This window comes from Pomacea canaliculata, linkage group LG4, assembly GCF_003073045.1.
Source record: "Pomacea canaliculata isolate SZHN2017 linkage group LG4, ASM307304v1, whole genome shotgun sequence".
Lineage (NCBI taxonomy): Eukaryota > Metazoa > Mollusca > Gastropoda > Architaenioglossa > Ampullariidae > Pomacea > Pomacea canaliculata.
The window spans coordinates 19703030-19729068 of record NC_037593.1 but is presented as its reverse complement, the minus strand read 5'-3'; the positions used below and the strand labels follow the sequence as shown (position 1 = coordinate 19729068).

Genomic DNA, 26039 nt, shown 5'->3' with positions numbered 1-26039 from the left:
TCTCCCTCACCCACCGACCTTGAACCCTGCCAGGTGTTTCACAGTATACGTCAGTAAAGCTATAACAGATATCGGTAGATATAGGTGATATAAACCTAACCTGTAAATATCAGCTTTCAAAATCCATCCGTTAATTATCCGCTAGCAAAGTACGCGATTCGCACCTGCGATGAACGAGCGTCGCTAACAGTGTACTACGTCACGTTGGTACACCATTCATAAATTGCCGGCCGTCAACACCAATCAGAGCGACAGCTCGGGTTATTCGGAAGTTGACAGTCTGCATTTCTCGTGCTCAAGTAGCAGTTTTTCAGGACCACGAGAAATGCAGACTGTCAGCGTCCGAATAATCCGAACTGTCGCTCATTCTCTTTCTCTCTGATCAGTGCATGTTGACTCGCGGCAATGTTGTGAATGATGTACCAATGTGACGTAGTGCACTGTTATCAGCTGAATTTTACAGGTTTTATATTGCCTATATCTACTGACAGCAGAAAAAAAACAAAGACCTTTCAGGTTGGTCTTTAACCTGTCCTGACCACTATTCGGTGACACAAATACTGCACACAGAGATGAAGCGGATGCTATTAAAAAAAAAAAAAAACTCAAGCCCACGGTGACAGTAGCTTCTACAGACGAAGAAGATGAATTCCCTCCCACCCACCGAAAAAAAAAAAAAACCGCGTAAAGTATGGGTTTCCCATGCCCACTTCCTTGCACATGAGGATTTGGAGAAGCGGCTCACGTGGATGTGGTCACCTCTGTGACCTCCTGCATGACTGCTGGTGACGTCACACAGCTCTGCTCTGTTTCCAGGCGGTAGTTGCTAAATGTTTTAAGATGCTGGCTGCCCGCCAGACGGCGTGCGCACACCGGACACCTGCAGTTTGTAAGCGCGCGTCAAACATAAGCCATGGCCGTGCTTACGTTGATAAAACAATCGAACGCAGCTTTTGCGGCGCGTGGAGCGGTACCTGTGACCGGTGTTCTTTGATCAGGCAGCAAAGGTCTGTAATCTTGTCTTGCCGTAACAAAAGAAGTCGCACCCCAATTTCCACTCAAGAAAGTGGTTGGCGGTTATTAACAAATCGTCTGTTTGCTTTTGCCAACTTCTGAACGTTTACACCAATAAAATGAAACGCACGCTTCCTACACTTCATGTCCGTTGTGACTATATAATCGGTAAAACATACTTTTGGTCATATCAAATAAGCCGGGATAAAAAAAAAGGGGGGGGTCAAGAACAACAGTGGATTTCGAGGTTTGATCCTCAATGGTTCTAGGCTCCACACCAGGGTGGCAACTTCTCCGGTCGCGGGCCGGATATGGGGAAATGAAGTCCTTGGCGGCCAGACAACTGGATCAATACCTTAATCGCGTATTATCTACCTATGCAAGAATAAATCTGTTTAATGTAAACTTGTAAACTTTAATTTTAAATCATAGAGACCGAAAACAGTATTTAATGATGTTAACGGAATGTACTTCAATAGCTGCTGAAGTCAATGAGACAGCTGCGGTCATCATTCATGGCCATCTTTCTCAGGTTGGCAAACTTGGACTCATTCAGTGACGCATAACATTTGCCAATGCTTTCAGGTTGGAATTTCTCTTTCAGGGTAGAGTCACACTGAAGGTCAATCAATGCCGGCTGTAGAGCATCCGACACCTTTTCAAAGTCCGTTGTAAACGGGGATGACAAGATATCAAACTCAGCAACAAGTTTCTGGAAGTCCGCAAAACAACGAGCAAATTCATTGTCTAGTGTAGATATCATATTGGTGTATTTCTCAGTTGACATCATCTGGGGTGCCATAGTCTCCAGTGTTGGAAAGTGTGTTCTGATATTCTGACTGAGCTGGCGAGAAAATAGTTTTAGCTTCATCCTGAATGTCTTCACTGTTGAGTACATTTCGTGAGCAAAAGTGCCCGTCCCTTGAAGTCTGGTGTTCAATTTATTAATATGTTCAAAGAGATCAACTGCAAACACCAGCTCTGATAGCCATTCGGATTCTCTGAGTTGAGGATATTCTGTATCTTTCCCTTTGATCTCCAAAAACAGTAAAATTCCAGTTTTCAGGCCCCAGACACGTCTCAGAACTTTACAGCGGTCTGATACAAAACATCACTGTCATCCGAGCCGCAATCTTCCAGAAGTGTGATAAACTGTCTGTGATTTAGACCTCTCGCCCTGATGACATTAACAATTTTCACAACTGGATCCACAACATGTTTCATGTCAAGCACACTGTTACATAGCGCTTCCTGGTGTAGTATGCAATGTAGAAATATCAGCTCCCTGGTGCAAGCGACCTCTGCAACACGGTCACACAATCTCTTCAGTAGACCGACTTTCTTTCCTGTCAAAGATGGACAACCATCCGTAGTAATACATGTGTACTGGCCATTTTCTGCCATGGTAATTGCATTGTATGCATGGCATTTTCCACACATATAAAAATATCTTCTCCGGTAGTAGTGTCTTTCATTGACAGCAATTCTTCTGTGCTTCAAATTTTTCTGAAATGCCTCGTACAAATATGAGCAACTGTACAGTGTCATCGATGCCAGTGCTTTCATCCAATGCCAAAGAAAACAGCTGAAATGAAGGTACCTGCCTTTTCAGTTGTGATGTCCGGTCTTCACCAATTGCTTCAATGCGGCGAACAACAGTTCTTCTCGACAAACTGACTTCTTTAAACTTCTCTCTTTGTTCTGGACAGACTTGATCAGCTACATCGAGCATTTTCTTGTTGACAAATTCACCATCACTGAACGATTTGCTGTGCTTGGCAATGTTGTATGCGACCACAAAGCTGGCATGAGTAGCAGCTTTCTGGGCTACTTTGGTTTTTACGAATACATTCTGCTGCTTTACAAGTTTTCTGTCCAGTTCTGTTGCTCTTGTTTGCCGTTCCGCTACTGATAAAGTCCTGCCATAGCCTGCCATACAGTACTGCCATAGCCTGTCATAGTACTGCCTTAGCCTGTCATAGCCTGCCATAGCCTGCATGTTTCGTCGCATAATGGCGGCTAACGTTGTACTCTGTCATCACGGCAACACTTTCACTGCACAACAGACATACTGCTTTCTTGCCGACTTCTAAATCTAATTCTAACTGAAAACAAAGAATCAAAAAACAAAGAAAACAAAGAACAAATAAAGAACAGTCACTATTATTTGACGCTGTAAGCAAGTAATTAGTACATGTAGTGGGAGATTGCGGCAGAATGTGGCCGCGGGCCACATTATCATGTACCACCAGAAACAGTCTGCGGGCCAGTCAAAATCCCGTCGCGGGCCGGATCCGGCCCGCGGGCCGTATGTTGCCCACCCCTGCTCCACACTAACGGTTACTTTTCTTTTACCCCGCCAAGCTTTGGCTGCTGTAAGCTCAAGCAGCTTTCTTGCTTTGTATACTAATATAAAATAACAGATGACCAGTTCATCAGGAAATTCGAAATCTCAGTGTGAACTCTGGTGTGAACTCCGTGTGTTACACAAAAATATTTAAACCCTGATTGAAGAGAAATTGTTTTTTAATGTCTACATGGCGACAATCTAAGTTAAAACTTTATATCTAATGGCGAAAACGGCATAAATATAATTAGTCCCTTTTCTCCTTTGTTTAAAAAAAAGGTTTTATCCTTAAGAAATGAAAACTGCAATGATTCGTGAGTCTGGTTTGTTGCTCAGTCTGTGTATATGTATATGATCGAACACAATCGGCTTGGTCAGCTGTAATTTCTCTTCCACAGAACTTCCTACTCACAGCCATGCACTGTTAGTTTGTCTTCGCAAGATCACTTGTCTTTCAAATTCTTTCAGCTTCTGGTTTTAAAACGTGTTCTCCTCAGCAAGAGAGAGAGAAGGTATAAAGAAGAAATAACATTGCACTTTAATTGCCTCCCCTTGTGAACCTGGCGAGTAACGGGTCACAATGACAGGCAGGTGCACTCCAGTCACATTAGGCCAACTCGTTATATCAGCCAAGCAGACAGGTACGACAGCTTTGTGACCTTGGCGACGATAAGCACTGACTTACGACCACGCGCTGTGTGTGTAGACTTCGTCAAGTTTCAGAACTATTTATCATTTATCAGTAATCTAGCACTTATACGTGCAATCCCCACTGATTTAGATGCCTTTTGCATGCATGGTCAGCTCGAACTTAATAAGCCAATGTCTTAAAAACCGGCCCATCACGAAAATTCTCAAAACAATTGTTGTTAGCAAGCACAAGGGAGTGCCAACAGCCTTCTGTAAATGCCTCAAGGTATTCGGGGTGCAGAGAGACAACCAACCCATGCAAGAAATACACAGGGTCGTGTAGGAAGAGATGGGATGTGTGATTCTAAACAGTAAACATTCGCAGACTCGTGCGGATTGTAGTACAAAAGCTGTCGCTGTTCAGTCGGACCTGACCCTCCTGTAGTCATGACAATGGGATCAAGCACAGCCTGTCATGTCATTGACAACACTTACGTTAATGCTCTCCAAAGATACGATATGATGACCCTGGCCTCGGTCACAGCGTGGGAAACAGTTCACGCGACACGCCCGCACTACAAGGCCCTTGATCACTGAGGGGGGGGGGGGGAGGGTCATACGACTACTTCCGGTTCGTGAAGTACGCGTTGTTATCCCTCTTGTTCTCTACTGCTGGCAACGGGCAGTAACTGCCTGACTCGGGGACGGTGGGGGCAATGCATCATTGGTAACCGTACGGCACGCGACTGAACTGTCTTTACGCTGCGGCACACCAGTAGGTCTGTCACGTGGCGGCTGCATGACGTAAGAACACCTCAAGTGGTCATCGTATCTGTCAAGCCTGATGAAAAGCATGTTATCATGTAATGATGCATCATGACTGTGACCATCACTACCAGCATTGTGATGACTTGACCCAGAGGTCATCTATGATGACTTATGCTATCTACAATGACCTATGCCATCTACGATGACTTATGCTATCTACTCTAACAAGAACACGGAGAGGACAAAAGCGCATAGATGTAGATGTCTACACTGAAAGGAACAATACACACCCAGTATATCCATACTTCTGTCCATCTCAGCAGTGCTGCGATCCAAATACACACTCATCCTGTCCATCGCCAGACACGAATCGACAGTCACTGCAGCACAGTCGTCGTCCCAGTCGCCAGCACATCGTACGCATAACAGAGAAGATGTTGGTGGGTAAGAAGGGCCTAGCAGACGCGTCGGCAACCACCGCCGGTAGTTGACATCACCACATCCAGCACCGGCCAACAACCACTTCCTTTACGTCTTTGCCTCTCGTGTCACGCGTAAACACCTACTTGGTAGTCAACACCACACCACCCGATGGAGAATAAACAATCAGCACTATGGGCGTGATCTTGAAATTTCCCAAAACGAAGGCACAAAAACTAAAGCAGGGGCTGAAACAGGTTTTCACGCCGACTGCTCGTCACACCAAAGCACGCTGGCTGCGCGAGGGCCTAAGCGACAGCCTATAAGATCGATACAGCTGCAGGATGCGGCACGCAACACGGCGATACCGCGCTGTGACCCTCACCTCCATCAGAAAAGCTTGTCAGCGGCGAAGGAGATCATGTCATGCTGAGAGCACAATACTTGGTGGTTGTGGCTCAACACTAAGGGTCCTCAGAAGGCCCCGCTGCATCGTCCTCTATCCTCTGCTCGTGAGCTCAGTCTGACGATCAATAGCCGCATCAGGCGGCTGCTTTCTTGCAGGTCCCACGGAGGAACCAGGGCACTGGTACAGTGCACCCTTCACCCAACCACTGCCGACATAACGCGAGCTCGCGTCGCAGCAGACGACTTTTCTATAGCGGCAAGGGAGACCACCTACTAAGGGAATTGCATCGTAACCTGTTACAAAGTATCGTCTTTAAAAATAACGGTGCTTCTTTGTCAATGTATTTGTGCTTAAGATGAGACTACAGCGCCTCTTGAAACTGTGCGTTGCTGCTGTTAAATTACAAGTTCAAAAGCTATCACTTCATTTGGTGTGTTTCTTTTTTTTTAAATTTGCAACATACCTCATGCTCTTCTTTTTAGACTACCTATTACCATACCCCTTCTAGCTAGTTCACAATTTCACAAGATATTAATATTATCTGCATCTTAATTATCTATTTTTATTTTAAACAACAACAGAATGCACCATTTCACTATATATTTATAGTTTGTCATTTATTGTTACACTATGTATTTTAAATAAATGAGTGGAGTAATAATGTTGAAAACAAAATATCTTAAGTGAATGCACTTCTGGCCTTTAAAAAGTGAAACAATCAAAAGATTCAGCTAGAAAACAGACCCTTCATTGTTAAATTTTAAGGAACTTGGAGGATTTGTTTTCTTTCCCTTTTTTTGGTACTGCATCTCTCACCCTTCTTAAAACACCCAATTCTTCAAGGAATTCCATGTTCAAACCAAGAAGCTTCCTTTTGTTTGTGTCTAGAAGAGTTTGGTTTTTTTTTTGTGTGCTGAGAAAATGACGTGTGCATAAGCAGTTGGTGAAATTGTGAGACTAAAAGCATCCTTTATCACAGCAAATGACTATGCTTGTCAGCCTGCTTTTGTTGCACAGCTTATCTCTAGACCATTAGACTACCTCTGTGTTGAGTTGTGTCACAAGCATAATATAGCAAGGCATAAACATTTGTCTTTCTGCTGTCAACTGCAACAGGTGGTTCTTATCACAGGACATTGCACAAATCAGGCTGCTTTGTCTGACCTTTTATATGTGCTTGAATAATATTAGTTTTCAATACCATCACAGTAATAAAAAATGCACATCATAAATGTCCAACATAAAATTAAATATACTATGTGTAATAACAATAATGTATGTTTCTTCATGCTAATAATATAATTGAGTCTGTGAAAAATCCCATCCATAGATTATTGAAAGGTAGCGAATTATCTTTTTAACTCATGAAGGCCTGAGAGTGTTTCAGCATGGTGTCTGACAATGTGGCAGTTGTAAATTCATTGTACAAAATAAGAATGAAACAGAATTATAAGATCACAACAAATAATTTAAAATAGTGTCTTTAAATAAAAGCAATTGCAAAATTCTGCTTACTCTTTTCAAAGTATTTGAAACTATATCTGAGCAGAAATTTATTTTTTTACACTTTCTGAAAATGACCCAGTTGTCATGCAGTCCCCATTAAATAGACATATCTTCTAGAAACAATCACAGTTTCTATTGCATTAGGTAGCATTGCTGCATGCAACAGTTGTGGAGTCTAAAAGCAAGTAAAGATTGATAAATTATTCATAAAAAATCCCTCTCACCGTTCCAGTGAATCATAGAAACAAATTATCCCTATTTTCAATTACTTTGAGAATTATATCCTGAAAAGAACGTATTACTCTTTACCAAAAAAAAAATTCTTCTGATTGATCAGTTCATGAAAAACTATTTCTTTTTCATCAAAAAGTATGTCTGACTCTGTGTCACTGGCACTTTCTTTCAAATTGTTAATGAAAGTGCTATCAGTTGACAAGCACTCAGACTAACTTCATGCCATTGCGCATGATCAGATTTAGCATGCAGTGGGATACTATATGCATAAATTTTAATGAGCTACTGACATTATAAGAATAATTAAATGAATTACTACACAAAAAATGATTGTGAGACTCTAAAGTAAGCTGTTGCATAAGTGGCTGCTTCCTCTTTGCCTTTAAATTAGTATGCAAAATCAGTGAAGTTATGATGACTACTGTATACATAAGTATACTGACCCCATGATGATTACAATGAATACAGTATGCACACTTTTTCTTAACCACTTTTTGTTTTATAGGAAATCAGTATAAACATCAGTAATAATATTTTCCACAATTTAAATGTAAATACAAACATTTGTTAAAATTTTTTTTTCATTGAAAAAAAAAAATCTAAAGCAAAATGAACAATGGTGGGGATGGATATGGGACTCATGTCTCGTCTTCTGTAGGGGACACTACTCTCACAAAATAAGCTTTGATATAAGCTGTATTTATCGCCTGTAAGCTTTGCAAATGCCACTCAACTTTTATAAAGGAGGTCAGTAAAAACGGGATAATATCAATCTTTGTGAACAAACATCCACATAATGTTGTGTGGTGATATCAAAGTACACAAAATATAAATGGTATATTAGTGGATGATAAAGAATAAATATGCATATTATACAAAACCCCATGCATTTGGAAATTCCACACCCAGTTACCTATTATTACATATTGTAATCTTGGTGATATGGTTATGGTTTGGTCAGATGGCCAAACGTTATTTCACTAGACACACCTATTGCAGTTTTATGTATTTTTTTGTCTAATTATAACAGTTCCCTTATATCGTTTAGTATTTCCTCTCTTTATGAATCATATCCTTATTCTTTTGCCACCAATGAAAAGTGATATTTTATTATTTATATTTGTATTATCAGATTTTCCTATGTCAGTTACCAATTGGTGACATTCACTTCACAGACTCTCTTAATAGCAATTCAATAATGATTCCTTAAGCATACAAAATCTTAACCTGCAACAATTTTCAAGTTGTTATCATCCTAGAAATCACTGGTCTCAAAATCCCCATTGAAGATCTGGGAATGACAAACAGTTGACCAAGAATTTATCAGTTTATGCTGGATTGCAAATATAATCCTATTTTTGTTATTGTTACCACTAAGATAAAATGTTATACATGTAATTATAGAGCTTAGTTCATTATAATTTGTTTTAAAAACATAAACTTTTGATTAAATAGCTCTCTTCAAACTATCCTCATACGTGCAGTTAAAAAATTAAAGTTACCACAAGCATGAATTAGTATGCATACTGATGATTAAACAACTAGGTAATTAACCTGAAACCACCCATTCTCTATTTCCTTAAAAGATTTTACAAAATTTGTTCTTAAGGACCAAATAGCTGCTGAAAAAAATGCGCATACAAAAAAAAATATTTTGTTATAAATATACGTTGTCTGGAGGAGCAGCAACGTCAACAGCAGTGCACATTTGGCAACATCCCTAGGTTTGGATGACTGGCCAAATTTACATGCAAATGCCCTTTCCAATAGGCAACATATTAACATATTCACCATCAGTGTCAGTATTTTTTTCTGTCCCAGTGAATGATAAATAAGAATACAATTTCTCTGACCTACTGGTGCTGTACACTAATGCGAAAGCGAGGGAGGAGGCAGCAGTAGTCGTCTGCATCATAGATTAAACTTCCCAGCATGCAGGCAAAACTTACACCATAGACAGAAGTTTGATAAAAGTTACTCTATTATTAAAGTCAAGCATTCTAGGTTAACAGAAAGAAACGTAAATATGAACGCGTAGGCGGGATTACATACCAACACCATTAGAAAGCAAAGAAACCCCTTCTCCCTCCATGATGCCAGAAAGCGGGTGTAGTCTACGTCATCAGGAGATGCGCGAAATTCTGACCCAAGAATGGTAACTCTGGATACCTGGGAGAGGGAGCGAGTCTAGAGTAGCAGCATCCCAGCGCTCAGGTTCGATACCCGTGTAATGGAGATTACTTACTCTTCCTTTCCCCAGTTGTGGAGCGGGGATTGGTGAAAGTAAAGCAGCGAGGAAGAGTAATATATGGGCACCGAGATAAGTGAGTATTTTAACACCAAGGAGTATGCTTACTCTGCTAACACTGCCAGCCGTAAGGTCAATCTTGACCTGTTACACCTTACCTCTAAATCTGAGCCACGACTTACAATTGATCAAAGAACGTCTTGATGATATATAAAACAAATACCTCCTGAGTAAACCTAACTTAAAAAATGTCTTTTGGATGGCAAGGCTGCAGGTAACATAGGAAGAGTCTGAGTCTTCTAATGCGGGTGCATGTTGCAAAACGTTTGTCAGCAATCTTCGAGACGCCGTTACAAGGGAAGCAACTGGAGTATTACAAAGAAGGATGATTATACTTACTTCCCCTAGAACACGATTTCGTATGAGGTGTTTGAGTACATTCTGCCATGCATTTACCTAAATAAAACAATAAATACAAAATGGTATTTAAAATAATAAGGATAAAAGATACAGGAAACGTAATTTTTACCTTATCACACATTACAAATTTGCAAAGACCGTTTTGATTTTTAACCAAAATTTAACCGTCCGTCACTTCCTTTAGATCGCTGCTGCTGGTTGGTTTGGAAAGTGCTTCTCCTTCCAGTGATTTCTCACCGTGGGTGAAAGGGTAATAAAAAGAGGAGACGCTGGAATATCTGGAGACATGATAGGTTGCATCGCTTAGTCCGAGATTATAGAGGTTTGAAAATGATACGCTTTTCACGAAAGTCAAGGCGCACATTTGAGCCCTTCGTGTCACGTATGTGTAAACGGCTATTTTATTATCCACTATGTTGTTTGAAACAGTCTGTTTATTAGCTTAGAAAGATTAACCTGATTCTTTTCTAAAATATATCCAGCCATCTGTCGATCTTTATGTAGCAGTTTGTCGATAGCTCTATCTGTCTGTATTGTATACACAGTTCCTAATCTTTTCAGTCAACCTTTGATTTCCAAGAAAGTGAGGCGGATCTTGAACTGGTACACAATCCCTGTAAGGAGACTGAGATAAAACACGTGTCCAGGAAAAGATATGTCACCCATTCGACTAATTTTGTATGGAGCACGGTCGCCAGTCTCGAAGGCTATAATGAACTATCACAGTAACGAACCGGTGCGAACTGGCTTGGTTCACGCGTATTTAAGACCGTCCTTTCGGGTACTTGGAAAAGAGAATCGACGCCAAAGATAGGTGGAGGATGAACTATATGGCGAACATGAAGGACTGAACCAGTTGTTCCATGTAGATCTTTCTTACCACCGCTGGACAAGCTTACGTGCTCAGCTTTGTAAGCTGCTGCGTCTAGCCTGGTTTCCCCCAGCGACTAGTACCGGAGGGTCAGTTTAACTTATGATCAACTAGTATCAGTCAAGGGATGATGATGACGACGACGACGACGACTCACTTGGGGCCATAGCAATAGCTAAATACTAGGGCCTGGCAATCATTTAAAATGATTGGAAACTATTAGCACTTTAGATGCCATCTATCGCGACAGTGCACCCTGCCCCAGGTGTATGCTGTATTTATCCAGACAAATACCAGCGAATGTCTGACAACATTTGGCAGAGTGTTACAATCATGTTCATGTACTTTTTTTCGGGATGAGTCTGCTTGGCGTTTCGTGACACAGCAACAAATGCGCTGCTTGGAGAACTGCACTGGTGCTTGAATGTTCGGGTACATAAGGACAACGCAAGTGTGACCTATAATGCGATTTAGTATTGTGTGTAGCAAATACAGGTACCCTCTTTAGCATGCAAGTTCAAGTATGATTCACAGGTACATTTCTGGTTGTGTTGTGCATACACAAGACATAAAGTGTACACAAGTATGGTTAGGTTTAGCACACAGGCAGAGGTTTGTTCAATTTTAGCCTACGCGGGTGATTGTGGTTAAGACAAACTGCTGACTATAATAGCTGGCTTGATCGCCAGGTTCCCATCTCCCTCTCCCGATATCATAGAGCACCATGATCGCTGCGACAGGTGCTGAATTTTCACACATTCACCAGTCCACCTGCATCTTCGGACTAATTAGAAGTTTAAATCACACAGAGTAACAACGCTGAATACCGAGAGAGAGAGGACTTTGCAATGTTTTCCTTAGAACCGCTTAGGACGAATAGTCATAACGTAAGGAACTTCCAATGGTTGAGGTGCCTTTAGTAGAGTTCCTCCTCCATCCCGTCGACTGTAGTCGACAGCAGGTAAAGACATCAGTGAGTGCAATGACTTGAAGTGCAGTCAGTTCATGCGGTGCCCTGCATTCTTGAGATGAAACGGTTCTGGGGAAGTTCCAGTAAGGGTGGCCCGATGGCGCAATGGTAGCGTGTTTAACACAAATGTCAGTGAGAGATCAAGGTTTGGATGCAGGTCTCGGCTTGGAAACATTTGATATACACGCTGTGCTTTCGGGACTGTTAATAAGGCTGGCAGGGGGGGGGGAGGTCTCTCCAGTTTCATCTCCTTCGTCTACCCTTCTCATCACTTTAGTACTGGGAAGTCACAGCTTGATGGAAGCACATTTCGGTCATACAGCCAAGCACCTAATCCTAACCCGCACACACTTGCTTGGCATCCCGAAACGATGGCGCGCTACTCGTTTCCAAACCGGATTAATCGACCGCAAATAAGAATAAGTCTGATGAATACCACTAAACGTAACACTGTACTCGAAACGGAAGAAAATATCTACGTGTATTCCTTCCCCTCACCGCCCACGCTATTAAGTCACTTCGCATCTATCGCGAAGGCCTGCCAGGTAGTAGACAAGGCCGTGAGAGCGAGGGGAGGGAGGAGTGTTCACCTCGGCAGGCTAGAGTGTTGCTTGAAACGCTCCCCTAAGGGAATCAAGGGAAAGTGTGAAGAAGTGTGACAGGCAGACAAAAACTTATCGACAGACACAAACTAACGTACGTGTGTGTGAGAGTGAGGGTTAGAAACATCCCACACACTGCACGGTGCTCGCTCACAAGTGTACTGTTGATGCTGGGAGTGGAGCAGCTGCTGCAACAGGGGCTGGTGGGGAGGTGGTCTTGTATTTCGCCGCATCCTTCCCTCGTGGAACTTATAGGTGGGGTGAGTGGGTGGCTGGCAACGCTCCTCGACACTGTCGTTCACTTGAGAAAGTCAAATAAGAGAAAAAGACAGATGTTACCGAGTGTAAGGAATGCAGTATATTTGACAACCTGTATGATTTCACACACTCTGTCAACAGCACGAATCGAAATTTCACGCACACGCGCGCTGTCGTGACTCGCTCCACTGACCTTTGACTTCCCCGTCACCGTTACGCGTGCTGGCGCCAGGATCACGCCACTCAGCAGCCTTATGGCCTGAGGATCAATGATGGGGGCCCATTGCCCTGCACAGCATTGCATCTGTGGGCACAAGGAATGTCACCTCCCACGTGTCTGAGCTCCTTACATAGCTGGCGAGCTTGTCGTTCCGATGCCCCGTATCGATGAAACCTTGAGTTGTGTTTCGAACAAACTACACAGTCGTTGGCGCCGCTTCGACTGTACTGGCAGTTATTCGGGAAGTAAAACTTGGACCAGCGACGCCATAGACGGAAGTGAAACTAATAGCTTGATGGCGAGAGAGAAAGAGGGGACGGACATTGTGGTGGCTTTCCGGCAGATGTTGACAATATGTGTAATGTTCTCTCTTTCTCTCGTTAAGATGGTCTTCAACGGGAGCAAACTCAACTTATCGCTTTGCGACTTTTCTTGGATATCTATGTTTCTACATGTTTGCGTGTTGGTGATTTAAATATTGCTGCAATAACTGATCCACAACATATGATAACTCGGTAAATGACCATGTTGTCATCGCTATATTTAGAAACAGCAGCAGTATCGCTGCAAAGGAAACCTGAACCCAAAGTATTTCTTTTGAATGCAGAAAAAGCATCATCAATGTGTAAATGACAGAATTAGCAGCGTGATACAAATATAAGTGAATAAAATAGCAGGGTATAGTGTTTTAACCCACCTCAAATTGCGGCATTAAGAGTGTGTTTGCTGGTGATTAAGGAGGTTTTTCTGTTAGCGTTGTCGGTAAATATCTTCACAACGTGCACACACAGTCACCTGCAGGCTCGCATCCGCATCCATCCACCCACTCGCAGAGTTCATCAGCAAGCAATAAGCAAGAAGTTGTTTTGTCATTGTTTATTATGCTGAAATTGTTGACATTCTTGTCATCATGCCGCCTGCAGCATAAATCAAAACTGCACAATCCCACTCAAAAGAATGAAACTCAATGCGTAATGAATAAAATTAATATCGGAGGTTTAAAGACAAAAACAACCCGCATTTGCGAACATAAACGAAACGGAGCCGGCAAAGATCAAGGTGAAATGACAACTTTTTCTTCACGAAAATCTGTTTCGTTAAGAGATTTCTGTAATATCACAAGTTCGATTGGTATGCCCTTTCTCGTGCATCACAGGGAGGTAACAGCCACGGACACTCACACCTTTGTGTATTAACTGTAAAAGAGTTCAAGACTCACTCATACATTACATCGCCATAAAAAACAAAAACATTTCGCATTCAAAACCACACCTTGTGCTTCTGATGTACACCTTCCTTGTCCCTCTCTCTCTCTCACACACACACAGCTTTCTTACAATAGAATGCTTTTGTGATAAGCTGACCAGATCACAATATGATAATGAGGAACTTCAGTTCAAAATGACTTTTTTCAATAATTTCAGAATAGCTTGATCTGATAAAAATATACAAAAGTTACAGAGGACAACACTAGCGCCATGCCTAAGTAATAGAGCAACAACAGACTGACACGCTTTGAACTTACAAGTGGTCAGCTAATACTACAAAAGCTAAGCTCTACAAAGCTTGTATACTTAAAGGATAAGATGTAAGCCTGCAGTACACGAGGACAAAATAATTGATGTCAGAGTGCGCCATTAGAACATTCGTTTCTTGAAATCGCGGACAGCAGACAGAACAAATGAGACAATAAATTGTTAAGTACACTAAGGAAAGCCTTAATTTATGAAAGGGCTCACATCGTTTTCCGAATGTAGTTGATACAACTGTTTGGAAAGAAAGTTTGTGAACGTATCACTCAATAGTCTGTGCATCTTCTGATGCCCGGCTGTTTACAACACATACGAACACATATTCTCACTCGCTCACGCGCACTCGTAGTTTCGGAGAAGAAGGGTCGGTCCTGCGTCTTTATAAAAACAATTGTCAGGTAATCAGCATCAACTTCATCTGCACCTTAACCATTCGCTGGTCTCACCATCATGCCTTGTGATGTTGTTTCTTATAATACCTTGAAATAGCCACATGTGTGTCTCACCATCATGTCTTGTCAAGTTTGTTCTCTATCACCGTCATGCAACGTCTCCCTGTCAGCATTGTGCATCGACGGTGTCTAAGAGCCACGCTGGATCCAATGCAATCATGTTTGTATTTTCCATTTTCTTACAAAAGTTTTGTTAGAAACATTAAGTAAAATGTGTGGAAGGGATACAATAATGGTGGGATTTTAGGTCTCTTTAACTTTCTCCAGCTGCCAAAGGGAGACAGACTCAGTTTGTCGTGAGTGGTTCAATCAGTCAATGCTCCCCCAAGACTCCCAAAACGCTGGGTGGGGTCAGAGGTCGCAGTCATTGAGGCAACTTCCCCACCCAACCCCACCCCAGCCCATCCAGAGGGCCACATCATTAATATGAGCGAGTCGTAGGGGCAAAGCCCTGGATCCTCTGCTACTCCGATGATGGGCGGTGGACTGCCAGATGCTGAGCGTGTCACGCGGGTGCGTCACAGCCCAATGCCAAGTGTGTGACGTCCGTGCGTCACGCGAGAAGAAGAATGGAAGCCATAAGGACGGAGTGGCAGGCCGCTCATCGGCCAAAGAAGCGACTGAAGATGGTGGACTTCTTCTTGCGGCACTTGAGGGCGGAGAAGACGACGTGCTCGAAGACCTGTTTGAGTCCCACCCGGCTGCGCGCCGAGCACTCGATGTAGCAGTCGGCTCCGATGATCTTGGCCAGGTCGGCGCCCTCCTCCGTCGTCACCTCGTGCTGCGCGCCCTGACGCAGGTCGATCTGCGTGCCCACCAGCAGCACCGGCCGCTTCTTCTTGGTGTGGCGCTTGATTTCTGGCACCCAGGAGTTGACCACGCTGTAGAACGACTCGCGGTCACACACCGAGAAGCACAGCACCAGCACCTCGCTCTCCTTGTACGTGTAGGCTCGCAGCGTCTCGTAGTCACTCTGCACACAGAGAAACACGATGATTACTTCCCTTGTCTCATGACACACTATGATTACGTCCCTTTCTGTTATTGTTGTAAGGGTAAAAGTACATTTACAGTTCACACAGAATGCAAAGCAAACTTTCTTCTACATCTCTACACTTAATCAGAATATGAGAAAGAATGACAAGAGGAGAGATAGATGGGGAAGGAGGGGTAGATCGATTTAATTCGCACGATTCCACTATCCGGATGATAAAAACCGATAGAACCGCAACCAATTCTGCGTCCGCCGTGAATGATGGTGACCCCTAGTGCCAGGTCCAGAACCACATCACTTCATCTCTTAAAGATGCTGTGCATGGGTATGAACGTCTTGTACCCATCCTGATATTTACTTTCGGTTGAAGGCTGTGTATAGCTCGGTACACGTGTACTCTCTTTACCCAAACGCCGATTTACAGCTTATTCCGGGTGGAGGGCGGAATTGTCCTGAGCAGAGAATCTCTAGTATGTCGGCATCTCGATGTTTTGTTGCTTTTGGCCTCCGTTCACCGAAGGCGTAGTTGCAGCACAAATAAGAACATACCAGCGGGCTTAGCCGTCCAACCACTCTAGCCTTATATGCTGTTACAACAAGGTTGCCTGTGTCTTTCCGGCGCTGCTGCTATCTCTGTCCCAGTCGTTCCGCTTGGTCGGTGCGGGAAGTTGCAGCTTAGAGACACTAGACAACGCCCTGCTTGGCCAGCCAGACGTGCAACCACATGCAATAATTAGCGAGGGTAAGGACTTTTGCACTTCACTGTTAATGAAGACATCTTAGCACTCGATGGTGTCATCAAATAGAGAGATTTTTCTCACCTTCCTAAAGCAATACATCATGCAATACGCCTCGGTTCATGGATGGACCTTAAGATTTTCTTTTCAAGTGAACTAAAAGTCACTTAAACCTATTTTGGTTGACGTGACCAACAAAATAAAACAGGAACCAAATTCTAGGAACTAGAGGGGTGCGGGCAGAAAGTGCTTCACACAGTACTTTTGTTCTGGGACTATAAAGACTTGTAGGTTAGAGGTCATTACCGCCTGGAGTTCTGAGTCATTTTCTTGACTGAAAGCCGCAAACAGTCCTAACTTGTCCACATATCTAAGAATAGCAGCCCGGAAAATAAGACCTACCACCCACAGACCACCGAGAAACAGTTACGACGCCTGCACCCGGACACGCAGGTAACTTGTCGTTAGACATGGAGTCGTCAGGGACACAGCTGACGTAGGTACCGACAATGACTAATGTTCTGACAGCTCTAAGGTTGACATTCTACACCTTCAGCCAAGTGGAACAGAGACACAAGTGATCAGCAGAGACCACCCGTTATGGCCATACAAATAATATATCTATCTTCGGAGCCAAACATCTGCTCAACTTGTTTGTGTTTTTGCTTGTTTGTCGCGCACTGGTCATCGATCCCAATCTTGCCTCCGACCTCGGGTTGCGCAAGACAACACAACACTGCACGCGAGATGGACTGGGAGCAAAGATCAGCCAGATGTTTTTCTGACATCAGATGAAGAAAGACTGTAGATCCTTGAAATATTATACCCTTAGTTTTTTTTCCCAATACAAGCTGGCGAAGACAACAAGAGTCGGAGGCTTGGAGATGCCAGTCTGGCAATAACTTACAGCTGCAGTATGCGCGTGTAGGAGGCGAGTGGGTTGCCAAACAACACTGCTCCTAGCAGCATCAGCAGTATAGTCTGTGATGTATGGGAACCGAGGGCAATGATGGCAGGTAGTAGGAAAAAATATTTTGTCAAACAGTGTAGGTGTTTGGGGTGGGGGTGAAGAAAGTAGGGTGAAGGATGTACGACACGTTATTTCCTTGGCATAATGATACCAGGAAAATGACGCTACGTGATGGCTTTACGTTCTTTTTACGTGAACGAGGTTGAAGTACCGGTACCGCTCCTTGAGCATGACTTTAACACGCTTTTTGTTCTACTTATGATAAGGCTAACTTCCTGATTGTCCAGGCTTACACGTGTCACGGATGGCCTGATCATAAGGTGTGGTGTGTCAGTGTGCAAGGCCGAACATGTTATCACACGGACTCTAGAGATGGCTAGTGACGTACCTGTGTCACATGGCTAGTCACCGGCAAGACGATAATAGAGATAAATGTGATGATAACCACCACGAGGCGAGGTGGACGCGTGACAGAGCTATAATTAGATATGCAAGGGCTCGTTTCATGAAATGTTTTAAACAGTTTTTTCAGTGTTCGCTGCCGTTTGACAGTTTGTCTGTGGTTTAATAATGAGAGAGGGAGAGGGAAACAGAGACAGAATGAATGAGTGAGTAAAAGAGGATGAGAAAAGGACTTCAAGTTGATTCTTACCTGTCCAGCAGTATCGAAGAGACTGATTACAAACTCCTCGCCTCCAACTATCAAAGGCACTGCAAAGAACAAGAAAAATAATTGTTATTCTAGCTGTACCGCTTTAACCAAAGAACATCTACAGCTAAACTTTTCTGCACTAAACATTGTATAAAGGAGGCAGTTGTTTTGCAGCAGCTAACCTGAATCTGTTGCCGGGGACTTGTCGGGGCTCGGAGGATGTTTTTACACAATCAAATTACAGGCACTGTTTCTGGCGTTTGCTCACCCACACTTCTCGCGGGGCAAACGCTCCCAGGACAACAATCGTGCTCTGGAAAACAACTCCCGGCTTCAAATGCCGTGGGGAGAGGAGGGGGAGAGGAGTTCCCCACTTTTCAAGCCACTATTGGCTCTGCTACGTCAGCAACGGGGGCACCGTGCCTCACCGGGGTCACCACAACAAAACCGCAGCCAGCGCTGTTGTCATGTATACATGGGTGAGCAAAATAGCTCCAGCGTGGAACAAGCTCAAGTGAGTCAACCCTAGCAGCCGATAGATCGAGGAAAAACATTTGTTTAAAATGGGAAAATCTATGTGATAATTATTCCTCCTATTTTCAACACATGCTCCATACATTAAGCTATAATGCACCTATTTTCTTTCAACCTTTCTGATAACTTTTTTCTTATATATTTCTTACTTAAAAGGTGTTTTTATTTTATGAAGATCCATTTTAAAAGTTTGAAATGTGCAATCGGTGAGGAGAGAGAGAGAGAAAAAAGATGAGGAGAGAGAGAGAGAAAGAAAAAAAAAAGAAAACAGCTATCATTATGTTTACTGAAAGCTCACCTGGATAGTTTTCGAAGACTGTGGCTGTGTAGTTGTCAGTGAAGATTTCCTCGGTGAAGCTGAGGGTAAGACAAGTTTTGCCAACCATTCCATCGCCAAGAATGGCAGTGAACAAAGTTCTGACACTCGCCAGTGTTTTGGGCCTGCATGTCGGCTGTTTTCATGGTCGACCGTGTCGCGAGGTTTAGAGCAGCAGCAACAGGTGATTGTAATTCCACAAAACGCAGCTACAGGTCGTCGAACAGCGAGGATCCGTCAGATGTTGCGCGTGCGATGACTGAAGACCGTCTGAGCTCTCGCATCCGCGTGCTGACGTTTATCTGCGGCTATTTTTACCGCACTGGGCGCACACCCTGCCGGCCAGCCAATCGCAAGCGTCGCTGGATCTCGCGGCTCGGCGCATGCGCAGGAGAGCGGAGCGGGCGACCCTGGCAGGTGACAGCATGGAGGTACCCCTTCCCTCCTTCCTTCTCTGTTTCTCGAGCGTCTTCCAGGAATGGCTTTTCTTTTGTTGCGTGAAATTGTTCTAATCATCTCAGCACACAGTCTCCCAGTCCGCCCACCCCAGTCCTCGACAACAATTCTCCAATTAAATCAAGAGCTACTGTGTCGCGACTACCCGCTGTGCGACGGGAACAATGGCGTCACATTAAGGTGAGACAAACAAGTCAGCTGTAGAGGTGGTGGGCACAGTGGGGGACTATCTGTACTTCACAGCCTAATGGTTAGCTGGCATCGAAGATGAAGTCCTTCCATCAGCGTCAATGTCTTTCCTTTTTTCTCTTTTGGACAATATTATATCTCTCTACACTCTGCCAAGTTTTAAAATTTTGTTTGGCAACAAATTTTTACTGTCAAGCTTTAAGGCTTTTTAAATTAACAGCTGTGTATGTGTTTAGCGGTTTTTCCTGATGAAAAAGTTTGGATGTACTATCTTATTACACTTTGAACAGGTGGCTAATCTACTGCTTGTCAGGCTACTGAAATACTCGTTAGGATGATTAATGGCTGTCTGAGAATCTTTGTTCATGAACAGGACCACATCGCCTGACACGTGTCCGTATCCGGAAACCTTATCGCACTGTGAGTTATTTTCAGCCCCAGCAGTTAAAGTCACAGCGGTTTGGTTGCAGGCAATGGACAAATGTCTTTCGAAGACTTTTAAGCCCTACCTGGCTACAGCACGACAATAATATCATAAATATTCTAGCGCGGAGAGTGTTTTTCTTGCTAACGAGCACGCGCGCACACACACACACTACATGATCATCGCCATCAATACCACTCTCTCTCTAAATGACCATCACCATCAATACATCACACTCGCAGCAAGCAGGATTTTTTTTTTCCAGTGTTGGTTGAAAACAAGAGAAGGCAACGGCTGTTAGCTGATGTTGACGAGAGACAAGACGATAAGATGAAGCTCTGTATACCTCGACTACAGCCTTCGGTACTCGTCATCTGCCACAGAACGGCGTCGACTCAAGACGAGACTTTTCATTCGCATTTTGGAAAATAAGATGACGATCAGATAATGAAATAAAACAATACTTACACCCAGCAGACAAAGACTACATAATACAGTATATCTCTAAGTATTAACTTTAGACACATCTTTTCCAAACTATGACTTCACTGGAACCTGTCCTTGACCCTGAGCGTGTATAGCGTGTGTCTGTAATTTACTTTGTAAATTATATTATGAGTGTGTGTTGTAGAAGTGAGCGTGTTTGTTATTTGTGTATATGGATGCATGGTTTTTAATGATTTAGTCTACGTATGATTTATGTAAAGCGTTATAGCCAGTCTTTGAAAAGGCGCTATATAAATAATAATAATTATTATCATCATCACAGCCTATAGGCCAAGACTACATAAGACACAGAGCACTCTAAGGCGACATTAGTCACCGAGCCAATCAAGACTACATCAGACACACAGCAGGCCAGATCCCATTAGACAGCAGGTCTAGATGGCATTTGACATCCTGCAGACGAAGAGACGACATTTGACACAAACCAAAAATAAATTAGACATCTAGCAGGTCAAGATTACATGAGACATCCAGCAATTCAAGACTACATCAGACACCTAGGAGGCCACGACTACATTCGACAACCAGCAAGATATTGGACATCTACCAGGCCCAATCCCAGTCATCGGCCATCTCAGTTTCGCGCTCGCCCACTGAGGAGGACACACAATACGTAATTAAACCTCATTTAGGGAACCACCCCGGGTCCCCCTGTGTTTCCCAGGCGATCGGGTGGTGAGTGGTTACACCGGAAACACCGCTGATAGATGGCGCTGTGTGAGTGTGGAAGATGAGGCCAAGATCACGAAAAGTCGGAGGATTGACGTGTATCTAAAACTGATCCCACGAGCGGCTTGACCTTCAAGGTGTAACCACCCGAGGAGAGGTACCCGAGGTCACTGACTCACCTAATAGTGTTTGATTCCGTGGAGTGGACTGCGTGTTGTCGTGGGTTGTCTGTTGGGCTATGTCTGGTGTTTGTGTGTTGTGTTTGCGCTGGTCCATGCATGGTGTTTGTGTGTTGTCATGTGGATATTATTGGTCTGATATTATCTTATATTATTGATAGGCATAGTGTCGGTTTTTTTTCAAGAAAAAGAAAGTGGAAAACTACACGCAAAATTAGAAAACTGAGCAGAATTGTGCTAATTGTAGCACGGCAGGGATTGTCAAACAAAATGAACAAAATTTACATACTTGAAAACAATGTGAACAATATGTAAAAACCTCAAACGTATGTCGCTGTTACATATATTCTTGAACAATATCAATTGCTCTTGGAGCACTCTCGCACACCCACACTGAGAGACAAATTTTAGTTCCTAACATTACATTCTTTCATGTTTTTACCCGTAGGACATGTAAGATCAATAATCCCGAAACAACACGTGATATTCAGACATGATCATCATCACCATATCACAGCTCTCGACAATCGACGAAAAAAGAAACTGAGGGAGATGAATCACGCTCACTGCACGTGACGGAGTAGGATAAAGATAGACACATCATGTGTAAGATGCGTCTTGATAACGAAAAGACAAAGTTGGCGACGAGTCTATGTTCTCTCACTACCGACCTCTCAGCTGACATCTATAGGTGAGGCTGTCTTGAGTAACAACAAAGCACCATCCCTGTAGTCACAGTAGACGACAGTGACGTCACACCCAGGCAACAGTCGGAGCAGACGTGGATACTGATATATGTGTGTGTGTACGTGCGCGCGCGAGCGTGAGACATCTGCACTAAAGGACTGATTTGCACAAAATGAACTGCTGCGACCACTTCCGGGATCAAGATGTGAGGCCAGAGTGATCCTCGTGACCACAGAATTGTCAACCTTGGTGCCAATGTCAGCAAGACAAACCCTGCCATTCCGCACCTTGAGGTCTCAAACCGGACCTGCGACATGTAGAGCTCTAGTCAAATGCTTTCTGCGGACGAAAAACACAAATCATCAAAGTTTTCATTTCTACAGGCGAAGATGGCTAAATATTTGCAGAATGTAATGTTACAAACCTCGTCAAACCCAATGCGAAAACCGCGGTTAGCTCTGAAGAAGTGTTATCTTGGGGAAAGTGCCTTCCCACCTGATTCGGAAGTGTCTGTTTGTAACCCCACTCCATCTTAAAACGGTGTAGAGAAACCACAACCATTTATGATAAAGAGGCCAAATTTCAGATCCAGCCGTATATTAATATTATTGTAATAGTGTACATACACATAGACTTAGAGGTTAGATAGCAGGCTCGATGGCGGTCATCTGTTTGAATGAAGATAATTCAAGAAGCCACATACAGTCACCGGTTAACGTAACGGTTCGTCGCTGCCTGGATGTTAATTTAAAAAATTACAGTGCAAGCTTGTTTGCAGTTATTTTTCAATGTCATCATGAAAGTCTTCAAGTTGTGTCACAGATTAAGGACATATTTCATACATGTATATAGTTCCATCACAACTACCAAGCCCTTTTTCCACTTATTCCTACGACTGAAAAACGATCTTCCGCCTCTGCTTTTTGTGTCCCGAGAATCAGGTTTCAAGAACTTGAGCTCAGGCCCCTGACCTCAGTCTGTACCGAGTAAGAGACTCGGGATTTTTTTCTGTGCCATTAGGGCACTAGGATGTCAGACAGACGGACTGAGCATTCAGCTCACTTATGCTCGGATGATGATGGGTAATTCACAGCAGGAATCGAGTTCTGGAAGCAGGTGCCTGGGATGACATCAGCTGGTCGTGTGCAGGGGTTAATTAATGTTGGAAATTCATGAGATGTGGAAGCCTGAGCGGCCTGCTGAGATGACGAGCGACCGAGTTTCTCAACCTTTTCTTCACAGGTCTGTCTTTCCGATGCCGAACCTCTGACATTCTTCATGAGCAGATTTCTCCGTTTTTTGTGTCTGTTGATGATATAATGCTTGCTGATATGTTTTGGTCTGTGTCAGTATGTATGTTATATCCGTTTGTGAATGCCTTAAGAGTTTTGTATTGCAAAAATATTTGTACAGCTCATTGAGTGCAGTGGAGAAATGCGTGACTAAAATCTACATCATTATTATTATTATTAATTAAACAAAGCTGATTTAGCTAAATATGAAATTTTGGACGTGCTCCACTTAAAACTATCTGACATTACCCTTCACCCCCTTCAACTCCCCATCAAAAAAAATAATCCCAATACGAGGCTATGTGACATCATCTAGCTGTGTGGCAGATGACTGGATGACGGAGCAAGCATGCTTTGTTAAGTGTGTCAGGGGAGACGGCGATGTCACCCAGCAGGCTGTCGAGGGCTTTAACCAGCAGGTTAGAGGCATCCTCCCGTAAGACGTTTGCCCTTCACAATGCCCCTAATGGGCGAGTAATCCAGAGGACAACGATGGCGTAATCAACGGACGAGTTTTCAAACCGACTTGAAACAGTTTGTTACACAGTACAGATGTTCTGAGACTTCCATGCGGTGTGACACTGTGTGTAACATAGAGTGGACATGTAACACTGGTGTGCTGCTGCTGTTACACACACCGTGCAGATGATATTACATACCGTGGTTTACTGGTGTTCCGGCCAGTGTTGGTGGTCCATAAATCTGGCTTCCAGCGACTTCTATTTCTCTGTGTGTGTGTGTGCGCTTGTGTGCAGGTGAGGAGGTGGGTGAGCGGGTGAGCGGGTAGGGTGTGTGAAAGAAAGAGGTGAGAGAGATCGGTTAATTGATTGATCTATTTTTTCTGGTACCTTTGCTCTACTGAAGGAGATAACAAAGCAAGGATAAAACAATACTATCATCCACAAATAATGACACTGTACAGCAACTGTCCAAGTAGGTGAAAGTCCAGTTATCATGCATATTTTATGAAATATTGAAATCAGTTTATACCAAAATGACTGTTTCTTATTTTAAATGCATAAAATAGATATAATGTCTTTACAATACTTTTAGCTAACGGTATTCTAAGGTTGAATAAGTCTGGAAAAGTGTAAATTGTCCTACGAATGTCTCTAACTCTAAGAAGCAGGTAAACAACATAGTTCCAAAATGAGCTTACCTTTTTCAGCTGCTTTAAACATTGTACGATATGTTGTTTGCAACAAAAATAATGAATATCAATATTTGAAACACCCAGTCTAAATTTTTCGTAGTGTTCTGCAAATGAAACTCTATGTTCACTGTTTGGAAACGTTTTATATACATAGAGAGAGAAAAGGATCAAAAGAGAAAGACAAGGAGAAGTCAGGAGAAAGGGTGGGGTTGTGTTAGAGAGAACACTGATTGGCTGGGTGATTGGTTGATTGATTTATTCAGGATTGCTACAAGAGCTTTGCACCAGGAAAAAGAAAGAATGAAAGATGGAGGACATTGAACACAACAAAACATTTTTTTAACAACACCAATGTGCAGTTTCTCAATTAACCTTATTCTATTTTCTTCTATTAATGATGCAACGCTGCCTTGAGCCGTGGCGATATTTGTTTGATTAATTTTAGAAAGACTCCGAGGACAGCCAAGCAAACACACTCAAGATGTCGACAAGGACGACTGATAAGATGACCTGGCCGAGGGCAAGGTCGCGATATTTGCTGATAGTTGTGTGGCTACATCTCACGGACTCAGCTTCCTTGTTGGTCTTTTCTCCACCAGCGATTGGTCCACTGGTAGCCAATCAGATTCAATCATTGCCCAATAATCTATAGCATGTGACCACAAACAGTCGCACAAATCATTGTTCTTTGTGGATCCAGGTCTTGTGATAACCATTATTTATACGGAATCGTCACACAGAGCCACTAAATGAAATGTTAAAAGTAAAAATGTTTTTAGCAGTAAGCCAATCAGATCATTAACCATTGGCACAGCAAAGACCTGTCCTTCTGAGCACTGTTTCAATTGATGTGACAGGCCAAACAATTAGCACTAGAAGCTCAATCTGGAGACAGCAAGAGAAGGGAGATTATTTACAGACAACTCATCTCCTTATTCCTCATCTTATACTGTCAGTAAGAAACGGAACAAACCAACCAACCAGAATTAAAATAAATTAAAAATTTAAGTTGCATCAGAATGCAAAATAAGTCTTCAGAAGATTGCAATGTTCGCATCTCAATTCGTGGCACGTATATCACCGAATTTCTTCAGATGAAGAAGCAGCCGATAACATCTGGCATCTTCTCTGGCTGACATCCTTGACGTTTGCTAAACGCGTTTTGTGATGTGTTTGCGAAACCTGGGTTCTCAGGAGCCGGTCCTCTTTGGTTCTCGCCCACTTCAACCGACTAAAACCCTCGTCTCCGACCTTCCCACGCTGAGGTCCGTCTCAGTTGTTTTCCCATTAAAGTTCTCAGAAAATATTGTTTGGCCTTTAAGCTCTTTTTAAATATTTTATCAAATAAATGCAAACCCAGCCCCACCCCCACAAACACA

The 26039-nt window shown here is 43.1% G+C and overlaps 1 protein-coding gene across 1 annotated transcript; it reads right to left on the bottom strand.

Annotated features, from left to right (window-relative positions):
* Positions 1 to 13777: 13777 nt before the first annotated feature.
* LOC112562744 (cdc42 homolog) lies at positions 13778 to 19392 on the bottom strand. Its single transcript, XM_025236208.1, has 3 exons — positions 19087 to 19392; positions 18255 to 18313; positions 13778 to 15874 (listed from the first exon to the last, which is right to left on the bottom strand). The coding sequence occupies exons 1-3, from the start codon at positions 19172 to 19174 to the stop codon at positions 15503 to 15505; spliced, it is 519 nt and encodes a 172-aa protein (XP_025091993.1). The 5' UTR covers positions 19175 to 19392; the 3' UTR covers positions 13778 to 15502.
* Positions 19393 to 26039: the final 6647 nt, after the last annotated feature.

Coding starts and splice junctions, on each gene's coding strand:
- LOC112562744 (XM_025236208.1), bottom strand. CDS start 19,174: ATGGTTGGCAAAACTTGTCTTACCCTCAGCTTCACCGAGGAAATCTTC. Junction 18,314..19,086: donor AGTCTTCGAAAACTATCCAG/GTGAGCTTTCAG, acceptor TGTTCTTTGCAG/TGCCTTTGATAGTTGGAGGC. Junction 15,875..18,254: donor TCTTCGATACTGCTGGACAG/GTAAGAATCAAC, acceptor CTCTGTGTGCAG/AGTGACTACGAGACGCTGCG.